The sequence below is a fragment of the Odontesthes bonariensis genome, chromosome 19 (genome assembly GCF_027942865.1).
Source record: "Odontesthes bonariensis isolate fOdoBon6 chromosome 19, fOdoBon6.hap1, whole genome shotgun sequence".
Classification (NCBI taxonomy): domain Eukaryota; kingdom Metazoa; phylum Chordata; class Actinopteri; order Atheriniformes; family Atherinopsidae; genus Odontesthes; species Odontesthes bonariensis.
In genome coordinates this window covers 19,450,755-19,465,592 of record NC_134524.1, presented here as the reverse complement: position 1 = coordinate 19,465,592, position 14,838 = coordinate 19,450,755, and the positions used below count along the sequence as shown (strand labels likewise).

At 44.0% G+C, this 14,838-nt stretch overlaps 2 protein-coding genes across 2 annotated transcripts; one reads left to right on the top strand and one right to left on the bottom strand.

Annotated features, from left to right (window-relative positions):
- Positions 1–266: 266 nt before the first annotated feature.
- Positions 267–4,082, bottom strand: anapc10 (anaphase promoting complex subunit 10). The gene is made up of 6 exons (XM_075451877.1): positions 3,943–4,082; positions 3,382–3,497; positions 3,126–3,216; positions 2,738–2,858; positions 2,585–2,638; positions 267–1,169 (listed from the first exon to the last, which is right to left on the bottom strand). Exons 2-6 carry the CDS (start codon positions 3,494–3,496, stop codon positions 990–992), a joined length of 561 nt encoding a protein of 186 aa, XP_075307992.1. The 5' UTR covers position 3,497; positions 3,943–4,082; the 3' UTR covers positions 267–989.
- Positions 4,083–4,124: 42 nt separating this feature from the next.
- On the top strand, positions 4,125–13,670 carry abce1 (ATP-binding cassette, sub-family E (OABP), member 1). Its single transcript, XM_075451873.1, has 19 exons — positions 4,125–4,265; positions 5,812–5,953; positions 6,037–6,122; positions 6,208–6,305; positions 6,442–6,559; positions 8,036–8,173; positions 8,254–8,323; positions 8,414–8,510; positions 8,603–8,692; positions 8,781–8,902; positions 8,993–9,117; positions 9,461–9,557; positions 9,787–9,846; positions 9,961–10,019; positions 10,102–10,212; positions 12,525–12,667; positions 12,833–12,955; positions 13,039–13,150; positions 13,267–13,670. The coding sequence occupies exons 2-19, from the start codon at positions 5,851–5,853 to the stop codon at positions 13,312–13,314; spliced, it is 1,800 nt and encodes a 599-aa protein (XP_075307988.1). The 5' UTR covers positions 4,125–4,265; positions 5,812–5,850; the 3' UTR covers positions 13,315–13,670.
- Positions 13,671–14,838: the final 1,168 nt, after the last annotated feature.

Genomic DNA, 14,838 nt, shown 5'->3' with positions numbered 1-14,838 from the left:
GTAAAGAAGTTCCTATTTGAACATGTAGATCGGGCCCGTCTGTAAACCTAGTATGATAGATTTATCTTGAAAAGGGAAATGTACCACCTGACTCTGCACCACTGTGACGTGTCCTCTGCTGCATGTGCTCCACTCAAGAGTTGTCAACAATGGCGTCAGAGCTGCCCTGCAGGACAAACTATGACATGACATCATTTCAGAATTACCCAGATCTGCTTTTACAGCTTTATATCATGTAGAAACGCTGCTTAAAAATCGTCACGTCAGCAAATATATACATTGATTCTTGATGCACACACACCATCACCTGGCGACTTGTTCCAGACTGATGGTGCATCGGGGTAAGAGGAGCGGCGGATGAACTGCTTCCCCCATCATGCCTGCTACTTACTGTACAAACCTGTGCAAGACGTTATGATCTGGGGTCGCTTCCGTCGGTCAGCTCTGAGAGAGCAAACGAGAACCAAACCAGCTCTGTTGTTTAAGATTAAGCGTACACGTAGCTAACAGCTGAGGGAAGAAATTATTACTGCAACAAGCGAATTAAACTTCATTTCCTGCTTCACACAGTAACACAAGTCACGTTCTGCGACTGAAACATTTAATTCAGTGTTGCGTAACAAATCCAGGAGAAGTGTTGGCACAAAAGTTGAAGGTTTACAAAGAAAATCTAAGTTTAGGACCAAGTTCACGACAAGCCACCGTGTGCTTACTGAGCGGTCAGTGAGTAAACGTTGGGTTGTTGTTCTTTAAATGTCAAAGCAAACTCCCGTATTCCGTAACCTTAAATTTTCAGTGTTGGCATCTTAAATGAAAACATCAGAACTGAATTCTATCTGGTTGGTAACCAGCGTGCGATCGATCGATCGATCGATCGATTCAGTCCGTCTGCGTCACGTCACAGTTTTCAATGAGCCGTAGTTCCGGATCTGTGTCGTGTCTCATCCTATTTGCAACTCCCAAACTTCCCAGGTCACGTGTCAGTCCGATCACCTGATCGTGCGGTACATCATGAAATCGACAGTGGTGCATCGTGGGAACTTGCCGATGGAGCTCTCCTCCACTGGCGTGTACACTTTGATCTGCCGCATGTGCGTGTCTCTGCCGTTCTGGTGGTTGGCCAGCACCGCGATCTGGATCATGAAGGTGCTGATTGGATCGTTTGTCCGCTGAAAGACACATGCAGACGCACGTTTGAGTGGCTTTTCACTACAGTTGCTTGTCACAACACATTAAAATGTCACACAGTGGATGTGTTCGGCGGCCCTCAAGTCACTCTGTCCGTCACACCATCTAAAACAGCTGTCTGTGATTTATAGTAAAGGCCAATGAGTATTCAATATAATGAAACTTGTGATACTTTGCGTGAATTTTTGTGCTCCCCGACTTCAACCTTTAAGGCAGCAAAAGAGCCTAAAAGAAACTGTAGAAAAGCGTGAGTTCTTGTTGACCATGAAGTCAGCCACAGTGGAACTCAAAGGCACCTGTTGTGCCATGGTTACAGCAAGACTTACAGTGAGACAACACTGCCATCTACAGGTCAAACTTTAAATGACACAACTGCACAATTTTCATCCAACAGACACAAAACATTCAATACTGTGCAACACTCTTGAGCCACCCTTCATTTCTTTATGTATTGCCAAACATTTGGCTGCCTTCTTATCCGTTCTGTGTAAAGATGACCCCACGCTGCTTCAATAATGTTGAGGTCCGGGCTCTGGGGAGGATTCATCCCTCCATCAGACCTGTTGCCACTGATTTTCAGTCCACTTCTTGTGTCATTTGGCACACCTCAGCCATTTCTCCCTTTTTCCCTTCCCTAAGAATGGCTATTTTTTTTTCTAGTACAAAAACTTCAAAGATTTCAGCTAATTGCTCTTTGGGAATCACCTCGTTGGTGCAAAAAATTCCATTTACATTTGTCAAACTTTGCAACCAAAGAAATCGGAAGGAATTATGTCTTAGCATCAGGCTGCTGGTCTCAACGTGTGGAAAGATGACATTTAAAATCGGTTCTTTGCTAAGTCGTACGTTATGTGTTGCCACAACACTAGTTCATCCTTCGAGTTAGGTGCATTCTTTTAAAATGCTTGAATGATTCTTAGGTCAGTGTTGAGTGGCTTAATAGACAAAAGAAAAAGAAAATTTTTCTGAAAATGTATGATAGATGGATGGAAAACGAGTGGAAAAAGCAGCCACGGTCCAAAGAAAATCTTTCACAGACTTTTAGAAAGCCTGGAGAAATATCTTATGAACCGTTTGGCACAGTTCACGGTTCATACACAAGAAAAAAAAAAGAGCTCTGCAGTGTATCCAGAAACATTTGCAGAAATGCAGCTTTTCACGTGACGTCCACAAGAAAACAAACAAATACGACGCGCATTTCGTCAAACAATTAATATACAATGGTTTGAAAACTAAGGAAGTCAACTCCTTGTCTTTGTAAAAAACAAAGCCAAAATACAACACAAACAGTCTGCTGCATGGTGTCGATAGCCTCAGAAATGTAGATGGGGTACGGCTGTATTTTGCCTTTGTGTTATTCAAGCGGTCAAAAGAACAACGTCAGTCAGTATTTCACCTGATTCAAGAGAGAGATGTGAATCCATCCGCTGGGCTCCACCATCTCAAGCTGCTGCAGAGACAAAAGGTAACATAAGGAGGAGATTCTGAAAGGTTCCAAAACTGTAGACGGCCGACTTTCAGAGCGTGCTCAGAGATTTATTAGAGTTACCCGGATTTCTTGAAGATTGTGGAAGTTGTTTCCCACTCTGACGGAGATCTTACTCGGTGTGTAGCTCTCGTCGGACTTATAATCGGCATAAATGCACAGCATCTTCACCGTCGTCCTCCTCCTAAACGCAGCACACCAGATACTGTATTACACATGATCAACTCTCAGGGATACAGGAGCATCTCCACTGGAGCGCAACACATGACACAGATATCGTGAGCAGCGTAACAGCAAATGACAAGAATTAAAATGAGCATCATGTGCCAATAAAAACACAAGAGCCTGGCTTTAAATCACATGACAAACTGGTAATAATATAATCAAATTTCCAAAAGTTACATATTTTCTAGATTCCATAGATTCTTGCACTGAAAGAAGTTCATGTTACCTGAACTGTATGTTGACAAGGTGAGGCTGAGACCCATCCGACTGCCAGTAGGTCTCCAGGTTGTCATCCCTGAGCTGATCCACTCCAAAGCCTGCACACAGGGTGGTTGTTACCACACTCGACTCATCACGCTGTATCAATAGTCAATGTGAATAAGAAAGTACACTCTCTCTCTCCAGATTTACTGTTATGTCCCGGGGCACTTTCTTCTGCACAAGACCATATACAGAGCTTATTTCTAAGTTCAGAGGTTTACCGGGTTTACAGGAGGAGAGGGACCACACCGCCTGGGAGCCGATCTCCCGGACCGTCCCAGTCCGCTCCAACTGCTTCGGGTCGGCACCTGGCGGCGTCTTGCTCGGGGTGGCCATTCTGTAACCATTGGGACAATGGTTGTTTTTTTGTAGACATTTTTACATTTATTTACATTCAAACAGTCGTTTAGAAAGTCTGCTCTTCGACAACGGAAAAATGAGAGGGTATCTGAGGACAATTCGGCATATCAGTGACACAACTAGCATCCTATTCAGCTAGAAGATACATTACTTGCCAGTTTTGAGGCTGATATTTATAGTCGAACCAGCGAACTCCATTAACTATTTAAATGGAATTAGGATTAGGGTTTCAATAACAGCACACCATATGTTTGTCTAAACGCAGGAAATGTCCAAATACGACCAAAAATTAAACAAACATCCTAATGGTGTTTGGTGGGGAGCGAGAGCTAGCTGCTAGCAACTAATATTTTCACATAGTTAACAGTGTTAAAGCCCCTGAAGCTTAGGTTTTTATAGGGGAGGATGAAAGCACAACTTACAAGAAGCGTTAATAGAAGCCTCGAATGTACCGTGTCAACACATCTGGTGTGGGGTTATCTGAAACAAATACAGTTTTAACTTCGTTTTGTTGTGCTGTCACATCCACTTCGAATCTCCCACTTTTGACTGTCGAAGTCGCTTTTTAATGACGTCAACAGTGTCGGGTCGCGAGTTGTCTGCGTGTCTCCCGCCATCTTTCAGCCGGCTTCTAGGAGAGAAACACGTTGCTGGAAAAAAAAGAAGTTTCATCCCCGATTATTCATCTCGAAACGTTGCCTCTCGCCTGTTTTATTCCAAAGCGGGACAAGGGAGCTGAAGAGAGGTGAGTTTTTGATTTATGACCCCGGATTTAGCTGCGTTTTCTGTTTGTATTACCATAGAAACTAGAGGTGTTCACCGCCCGAACAGCTGTCAGAGTGCAGGGCCTCAGTTTATGTCCTATAACGTGAGGCTAACAGCTAACTGCTAGCGTTCCCTAGTGATAGCACGTATTGGTACGTTCTTACATTCTCTTTAAAGAAGTCGATTAAATATTCTGATACCGCAATTTGGACCCCTTGATATCCAGACAGCGTAGTTTATTTACCCCACACAGCTTCTATTACTGGTGGAGTGCCCCCGAAAAGATTGCGTTCTCTAATTCAACGCAAGGATAATGCTCCAGACTGCATTTATTAATCGTCCAAATAAAGATTGTCGTTATCAGCAACGCTGGAATGAGTATAGTTGGTCAAAACTCAATATGTTGTGTAAATCTGATGGATTCATTTATGATTTTGGCCTGTGTATATCTCTCACACGGTTAGGTTATTTGAGGGCACATGCGAATTTGGGACTGCTCGGCACCGCCCGTCACGTTGCTATTCATTGTGGTGGGAGACTGAATGAAAACTCGAAGACATTACGGTACATTTGAGTGAGATGTGTTGTAAATGACGATGGATGCCTCTTCCAATTCTCTCGAACGGCTGAAGGCCTTTAAGTCACACAGCGCTGGACATATTGTGGTGTGACGCTCTTCCTCCCTAAAAGACCGCAGAGCGCAGGCTGGAACTGTGTATCGTCGAGTTTTGTATCCCGTCAGATTCAGTGTGGCCAGAAATGCCACTTGTTGGTATTTAGATAAAGTCACAAATTATGATACGGTATTCGTAGCTGAATATCGATATTTTGACCTTACAGACGGGGTCTCTCGGTTTAAAGCTGTGATAGCACTTTGGTGTAAAGGTAAGTCACGTGTCAGTATGTGGCCAAGAGATTGTTCACATTATTTTTCAGCGTAGCAGAACCTTCAAATCACATGTATGAGCTTTGTTTCAGTGTTACGGCACCACCATGTTTGAATGTAAACTGTTATGGAAATGAACCCAAACCGTTACATTAAAGTGTATGTGGCAGCTGGAAATCCTGATCTGGTCACACAATGTGGTGCCGCACCACACTGTTCGCAGACCTCTGGAGGCTGGAAACGAAAATCTACTCGGCTGGGGTCTGAATTGAAAGCAGGATCGCTTCCAATTTGACTTTGGTCAGACTCAGGAGTTGCTGGTTCAGGGCTGTGGCTGTAGATCTGTGGCCTTCCATTGTTGGATGCACCTGCTGTGGGTTTTTTGTTCAGAGCTGAATGTGTTGTTTCAGCAGAGTGTGGACCCAGGTTAAAGCCTGATAACGTTCTCTACTTTTTAACTATTATTAGATAGCTTTAGTTTCACGCTGAAGCGTCTTTAAGCTTCTTCAGACATTTGTGTTCCTTTGGAAAGGGGGGGTTTTCAGGTCACTCGTTGAGGAATCTTCCTCAGCAAAAAATGTTGCCATAATTAACCACACGAGTAACTAATTTCCACCCTCCTGTCCGTTGTATCTTTCAGCTCCGCAGGTGCAAGGGGCCATCATTCCAGCCCTCCATCATGGCGGAAAAGAACACCAGGATCGCCATCGTCAACCACGACAAATGCAAGCCTAAGAAATGCCGTCAGGAGTGCAAGAAGAGCTGCCCCGTGGTCCGTATGGGTGAGTCTCTGGACACGTGGGCAAATCACACGATCGGACGGCGCAGAATACAGAGGCCAGATTTGTTGTGTGTTTGTTTGCAGGTAAACTATGTATCGAGGTGACTCCTCAGAGTAAGATTGTGTGGATCTCCGAGTCTCTTTGTATAGGCTGCGGCATCTGCATCAAGGTAAAAAAGGATGAATTATTGTTGTAGCCTTTGTTTTTATGTTGAAGTAGTTTTTTTTTCCCCTCACGATGTTGTCTCGCCGTAGAAATGTCCGTTCGGAGCATTGTCCATCGTCAACCTTCCCAGCAATTTGGAGAAGGAAACCACACACAGATACTGCGCCAACTCCTTCAAACTGCACAGGTACGCAGCTTCCAGTCTTACCTCCGTTTGTCCCGTTTTCAAGCTCGTTTTCGTATGACTTCCTGTTTTAATGCGTTTCAGAAGCCTGTTTTTGTTTTTATAGAATAACTGTGATACTGAGGTGTGTGTGTTTCAGGCTGCCTATTCCCAGGCCCGGGGAGGTTCTGGGGCTGGTGGGGACCAACGGTATTGGCAAGTCCACAGCTCTGAAGATCCTGGCTGGAAAACAGAAACCCAACCTGGGCAAGTTTGATGTGAGTGTTTCTACCCAAGACGTTCAGTGTGTTCGATGCCACTGTGCTGAGGAGATAACGTTCGGGTGTGGCTGTCTTTTTTTTGTCTGCTGGTTTTATCAGACGAAGGTTGAGTTGTGTCTCCAAACTTTCTGTCCGGAACGAAAAACAGATTCCCGTCAGGAGGAAGTCAATCAAGCTTTTCTTTGAAGTAGAAATCCTTTTGAAACAAAATAATAGTTTAAATTGAATCTGTGGTTCGGATGTAGCGTGTGAGCTGATTAACTGCGGACAAAGGTAAAAATGATCCTGCAGTTCGCCAAGAAATGCAAAATATATTCAAGTGTTTGCGGTATAAACGCAATTTCGGATTGTACATCATGGTAATCTACGTGCGTTGAGTGGAGCGTTTCATCGCTACAACCAATCACTGTGAAGCTACAGCTGTTGCATTAGCTTCTATTTGATAAATGTTGAGTGCTGCCTCCTTCGCTGCAGTTTGTTTCACTCGTGTTATCATCTTCAGAGGTGTTCGGTTAATAAATCTGTTCCTTAAACGACGATAACCTTCGGATTACGCCACAAAGGCTTTTTAACTTTTCCGTTTTTGGCTGTTGATGAAAATTTAAAAAATAAATAAATAATTCTGTCACAGTTTGCCGTCAGATATGAATTCTAATTAAGTTTTCATTTCTTTGGCACCATGGTAGCTGATGGTCAGTGAATACAGTTTGCAATCAGATGAGACATGCGAGGCGCCTCGTACTCCAGGTTTGGTACCGCTGATCTAAAATCATGGGAATAGTCCAACAGAACCGTGTTCTTGCACGTCTGCCAGCCTCGCACAGCAAAGAGTTATTTTCTCCCGGCCTGTTGCAGAGCACCTTTGGGCTTTGCTCGCTTGTTAAAGCCAAAGAGGATCGGACGAATGAACCAACTGACTCCGTATCAGTGATCTCAGATGATTGCGATCATTTTAAACTTAAACCAGCTATAAGAGCCATTGACTCCTCGATCTGCCGCCGTCACCTGTATAAACCCAATTTAACGCTGTTTTTATTGTGCTAAGAGCTTCAGACTGCATCCGCTCCCTCCGACTCGAAGCGGTCACCGAGTTTATGAGGTGAAAATGCCGCAAAGAGTGGAACGTTGGGCATTTCCTGTAGCGCTATCTCTGTAGCCCAGCATTTGCGAGGAAAACAAGTTTTCTGATCGCAACTCGCACTGTAATCATGAAACGACGCACCGAACTGAAGCACGTCTACCTGCATCGTTTTGAAGGCAGGCATCAACTGAATTAACTGCAGGAGAAACCCAAATAATTTGCCATTTTTGTCTCTATTTGGAGTTTAAAAAAAATCTTGTACCGTGACAATCCTTTGTGACTTGGGCTGTTTTTTTTTGTATTTTCTTGCTTGGTTCTTGTGAAATTTGTTGACACTTGCGTCCAGTCTACATAATTTAAACACTGGGTTGTTCTGTGTTATCCCATCCCAGAATCCCCCAGACTGGCAGGAGATCCTGACCTACTTCAGAGGTTCTGAGCTGCAGAACTACTTCACCAAAATCCTGGAGGACGACCTGCGTGCCATCGTCAAGCCACAGTACGTCGACCAGATCCCAAAAACCGTCAAGGTTAGTGACTCCAGCTGGACTCCTTTTTAATTTTAATGCCTGCATTGGAGCTGGTTGTAATAGCTGATCTCTGCCTGCAGGGGTCAGTAGGGGCCATCCTGAGCAGGAAAGATGACACAGACACACAGACCATTGTCTGCAAACAGCTAGGTATAAACACTGTTCATGTAGAGATGTTTTATGTTTTTTTTTACACAACAAATCAATAAAAACCCAAACATGAATTCTATCTGTGGGTAGATCTGACTCACCTGCGGGACAGAAACGTGGAAGATCTGTCCGGAGGAGAGCTGCAGAGATTCGCCTGCGCCGTAGTCTGCATCCAGAGGGCCGACATGTAAGCAGTCCGACATTATAGCCTTGTTTTCACTGTGACCTCAGAGCTGAGCTTGCAGGCTGACAGCCATGTTTTCTGCTCTTCTTCTGCAGTTTTATGTTTGACGAGCCGTCCAGTTACCTGGATGTTAAACAGAGGTTGAAGGCTGCCATCACCATTCGTTCGCTCATTACCCCGGACAGGTGAGGACTGAACCCTGCCAAATAAAACGGTTTAGATGTTCTTCGCCTATGTTTTCTTGTTTGTTCATACATCTCTTGTGTGTTTCAGGTACATCATTGTAGTGGAGCACGACCTGAGTGTGTTGGACTACTTGTCGGACTTCATCTGCTGCCTGTATGGAGTCCCCAGCGCCTACGGCGTCGTCACCATGCCCTTCAGCGTCCGAGAAGGTGAAACTGAAGCGCAACAATGTGCGACATAAATGCTGGGGAAACATGACACCAACACTCATTCTCTCTGCTTCACTTCTGCGCCTCCAGGTATCAACATATTCCTGGACGGTTACGTTCCCACAGAGAATCTCAGGTTTCGTGAGACCTCGTTGGTCTTCAAGGTGGCTGAAACAGCCAATGAGGAGGAGGTGAAGAGACTCAGGCATTACCAGGTTTGTATCTACTCGGGTTCGACTCATTTATTACGTGCTGCTTTTTCTTTTACTCTCCTCCTTTTCCTCCGTCTTTTCATCCCCGGTGCTTTTTTATGTCCTTGTCAACCGGAGTCTTGGTGTAAATCCCGGACAAGCCCCCAAACTCTCCATAAGTCTTAATGGGCCTCAACTTTCTCCTTCACTTCCTCAGTCTTTTCAACCATCGCTTTTGTAGACTTGTGATTTCTGCTCTTGTCTTCTGTTTCATCGATAATTTTTTGTATGGCTTTATGTCCTCAACTTGAAGGGATTTTAAGAGACGATTCTGTGTAACACAAGCTCCTTTTGTGCTGATGTTCAGTATCCAGAAATGGGGAAGACGATGGGCGACTTCACGTTGGATATCAAAGCAGGAGAATTCACAGACTCTGAGATCATGGTGATGCTGGGAGAGAACGGTAAGCCGAGTGACAAACTGAGGCAGTCCCGCTTCCGGTTCAGTTCTCTGCTTTCTATCAGCTTTAGAACCGGCTCTTGTCCAGGAAAACTGGAGCAACAATAGCAACATTTCTTTGCTTGTCTTGAGGCGTCAGGGATGGGAGCAGGATAGCAGTGCTCAGCCAGAACCAACTTAACCCTTACGACGGCAATATTTTAAAAAATTGATGCCGTTGTTCGTATCTGCAGGCACGGGGAAAACGACCTTCATCAGGATGCTGGCTGGAGGACTCAAACCCGACGGAGGAGGTGAGCGTCTCTCACTCACACACACACACACACACACACACACACACACACAAACACAAACACAAACAAACCTGTAGATACAAACGTATCTCTCTGACCTTCGTTGTCTTTCAGGCGAGATTCCCATCCTGAACGTCAGCTACAAGCCTCAGACAATCAGCCCCAAATTTAAGGTGAAGACTTCCACCAGTGTTGGATACATCTGGAAAAGTTGGGTCTTTATTTCAGAGGATTTAAATGTTTGTTTGTCTGCAGGGCAGCGTCAGAGCTCTGCTGCACGAGAAGATCCGAGACGCCTACACGCACCCGCAGTTCATCACTGATGTCATGAAGCCGATGCAGATCGAGAGCATCATAGACCAGGACGTAAGTGGCACTCACTCTGTGAAGCTGGTCCTGGGGTTAGCTGTGAGCAGGACGGGATGTTTAGAGTTTAGATCAGGAGCTATTCAATTACAAATTCAGTTGGGCCAGATTTTAAAGCCGAGACCTTAAGCTGGCCCGGACATTTTCAGCGGTCAGTAAGGAGGAGATAATGACAAATTTCAAACCAACACAAATATAATGAAATAACATGTGATGTTTATTCATCATTTCCCCTCTTCGTATTTTTGTAAAACACAGCCACTTCAAAAAGTGCATAAAAACACATTTCAAAACTTTTAAATGAACCGAGGTAGTCGCATTACTCTCGGTCCTGAAATAACCCAGGCATTAAAACCAAAGGTGCACATCAATGGTGATGAAATAGTTTTCCCTTTTGAAATGAAATAAACACATCTGACATAAGAACATCAAAAAGTGCATTAAAAACATCTCTAAATAAATAGAACCTGAGGTAACAGCGATGCTATTTTTCACTTTAAAATACTAAAAAGAATATTTTGGTCACAAAATGTTGTCTCCCTTTTGAAATGAAATCAAAGTAACATTCTGGTCATATCTGACCGTAGCACATCACAAGGTGTGTTTAACTGAATAAAAAAGAACCGTGTGGAGGTGGTAAAATAAAACGGTATCTGTCCGCCCAGGCAGGGTTCAAAACGACGGTTTTCATCGTCAATTTTTCGTTTGAGGGTTGAGAGAGACATAATTTTTCAGTTGGAGTTGCTAACATGGTTCTATCAGTAACATTCAAAACAATGCGCTGCCTTGTGGGTTGGTTGTGTGTTGCTATGCTACCTGGAGTGTTGCATTCACTTTCTGATCTACTGTAGGAATTTTGAGCTCATTTTCGCCAACTGTGTTTTTCATGGTTTTTCTCAACTTTTTTTGGCTGAACCACAAGTTGGGCCACTCGGGTATTGCTTCTGGGCCGCCATTTGAATAGCCCTGGTTTAGACACTCGTTGGTATCTCTTCTGCAACGTTTCCTCTAATTCCAAACCGTTTTGGGTTTTTTTCCCAAAAAGACTAAAATGCGATAGATTTATTGACCGGCCGGTATGGTGCGCCTGTGGTTGTCCAGAGGGACATTACGTGGCATGACACCATGTAAAGAAATATGCGGGGTTGCATCGAATGGCTCCTCTGGTATTTTAAGTAGCACAGGCTGGTATGAGATCCTGACACTATGATCAACTAAAGCAAGAAGTTTCCCAGTATTGCGCTCTTGCATTGGCAGCTCTGAAATGCTTTTCTCCAACGAATATTTTGAACATTCGATGAATATTTATCTTAAGTGAAAACAATGATATAAATATTTGAAGTCTTCTGAATACATAAAGTTCATAAAGGGGGGTCTAAAGTTATGCAAATTGTTTTTGCATTTGCCACTTTGCTGGCCAGGCGACTCATACTTCTCAATTGGAAACACCCTCAACCTCTGTCTCATTAAACTTGAAAAGCTCAGATTTTTCCTCAATGGTTCCTTTTGAAAAGACTTGGAGACCTCTCTTAAGGTATATTGAATCTTTGACATTTCTGCCTGACTGCGACAACTGAGCCCCCCATATATTTATTTATTTATATTTGATTTATTTTCTTTTTTCATTGTTTTTTTTTTTTTAACATTTTTAGTTAAATTTACTATTTTACTTTGTCATTTTCCGTATTCATGTTTGATGTATGTGTCTTGTACTGTTTATATGTTGATATTGAATTCTTAAAACTGTTCTGCGTTGCGTGGGGTGGGAATGTGGGAGGGATAAAAAAACTGGGGGAAAATTATAGAATGGAAGGCTTCTCTGTTGCGCTGCACTGCTACATTGCTACCTGTGAAATTGCTTCAAATAAAAAAAAAAAAGTTTTTTTTTTTTAAATTTAAAAAAAAAGACAGAGGGGGGGGTCCTCTCGTAGATAAATCATGTTTGAAGTATTGTAGGCCGCTACGCTTCTCGAGCATGTCTCAAATGTGCAAACTGCCGTCCTCCTCCCAGACATGTTTGTCTCACTACACGCTCTAACTGGAAGTGAATTGAACAGAGCAACAGTTTGTTCCTTGGCAATGTCAAATAACTTCCTCCAAGTTCTAGAATGTTTCACCGTCAGTATTGTAGAGAAAAATCTGGTGTCTTAAAAAGCCGCATCGCAGGAAACGGGCTCGTGTTTTTCAAACCCAAAACCAGACTCGACGCACAAAAAAAAACGGTTCTAAAAATAGCGTTAGTTGTGCAAGCGCCGTCTGTTTGAGACGTAATGGGGACACCGTGATTAACCTCCTCGGCGTTCCACCTGCAGGTGCAGAACCTTTCTGGCGGAGAGCTGCAGAGAGTCGCCCTCACGCTGTGTTTGGGGAAACCAGCTGACGTTTACCTGATCGACGAACCCTCGGCCTACCTGGACTCGGAGCAGAGGTTGATGGCCGCCAGAGTCATCAAGAGGTGCGAGACTCGACTTCTCCTTCTTTGTTCCAGGCTTCCGCATTCCTGTTCTGTTCTCACAGCATCTGTAGGGTTTTCTAACGGGGTGTCTGCAGGTCATTTATGTCCTAAAAGTCTCGGATTTAAATCCTCTGAACGGTTGTTGCGAACGCGTTTTGTTCGCAGGTACATCCTCCACGCCAAGAAGACTGCGTTCGTAGTGGAGCACGACTTCATCATGGCGACGTACCTGGCCGACCGAGTCATCGTGTTCGACGGCATTCCCTCCAAGACGACGGCCGCCAACACGTAAGGCTCGCACACGTTTGAAGCCCGCGGTGAGTTTGGAGCTCGGCGTGGTTTAAAAACCCGGCTTTGTTTTCTTCTGTCAGGCCTCAGAGTCTGCTGGCGGGGATGAACCGCTTCCTGTCGCTGCTTGAGATCACGTTCAGAAGAGACCCGAACAACTTCAGACCCCGAATCAACAAGCACAACTCCATCAAGGTACGGATACAGATTGATACACGGCAGGAGCGAGTCACTATAGAGACGAGAGTAAAAAAAAAAAAAAAAATTACACCCGAATACTTAACTTTAATCGTGTTTTGTTTTTTTTGAAGGATACGGAACAGAAGAAAAGCGGGAACTATTTCTTCCTGGACGACTAAAGACGGCGTCCCGCGCGACCAACTGCGAGCTCCCGGCTGCCGTTCGACGCCTGCCCGACGCGGCGCCCCGACATCTGCGGCCAGACTGCGTTCATCAAAACAGCGGATGTGTTCAAATCGTTAAGAAACCACAAAAATTAAACCCCCCCCATCAGCCTTCATGTAACGGGCTGCGTTCAATTGCCAGCAATGTTGTGACGTGTAAAAATAATGAGGTGCACTGCTTCCTGTGTCTGTTGGCCCGACCGCGTGGGCTGAAGTCACGGGGAGGCGATATTGTGGAACATTTAAGCAGCATATTTTAACACTCATGCATTTACAGCAAAGTGATAATAAACTGATGCTTCCTGACCTGACACGGCCTCTCTGCTCTTTTCTGTACAAAGCCCGTTGTTGTGTGCAGAGATGGAGTCAAACCTTTAGGATTCCTTTTTAACTGTGGCAGCCACGATTAAAACATGTTGCCAGTTTAACCTTGCTCTATATTCAAGCTTGTTTTAAATAATATAAGCACCTTGAGGTGGCATTCTTACCAATTCATAGTAGTTAACCAACCTTTTATGTTGCGCATATACATATATATATGTGCAAAAAATTGTAAGCCACCCGTCATTTTAAATATTTGCTTTCAAGTGACCACTTAAGGCAGCCTGCGTCTAAAGATTCCAGACTGTCTTTTGTGTGTTAAGCCACGAAATGCTGACCCATGAATCATTCGAGGCACCTAATGAAACAGTGTTGTGCCCACGCGTAACAACTTTTTTTTTTTTTTTTGTTAAATGATATTTTCCGGCATTTTATTAGCCTGGCACAAATTGACCCTATCCGATGTTGGATTAAGTGTTAAAAACAAGTCTGAAGGACATAAAATAGTACCAGGCGATTCCTAAAGAGCCATTAGCTGAAAACTTGGCATTTTTAAACTAGACGTGCAGTGAATCCCTAGAATATTTGAGGAAAGTGAACAAGAGAAGTCGCAGGCCGAAAAACTCTACAGCGGATGAACAGTAGCTGACAGTGATGTCTTTAAGAAAACATAAAAATACAGCAAAGACCTGAGATATGCATCTTAGATGATCCATCTACTGTTCACTGAAGCCTCATCAGAAATGGTCTCCATGGAAGGGTGGCTGTCAAGGAGCCATTATTAAGGAAGGGAAACGGGGAGAAAAGGCCGAGGTATGCCAAATGAAACGACAGGTCTGATGGAGGGAGGTATCCTCCCCAGAGCCCAGGATCATCCTGACAGAACAAAAGGTAATTTCAAGCTCATTAGAATTGTACAAACTTGTTATTTTCCTAATATACTGTAATTTGTATTTTACTGCACAGTACTCTACATTTGTGTTTGAGATGCCATAAACATGAATCATGCACAATTTCCCAGTGAAAAACCGTCATTTGGAACTTAAAACGAGCCCGTTGTCGTTTCCTCTGCAGACTTTGAGCGGCATTGACCCACCGACAGCATTCAACTAAACAAACTCTTCCTGCTCTTGGCAAGAAAGCCCAGAGAGCCGATTT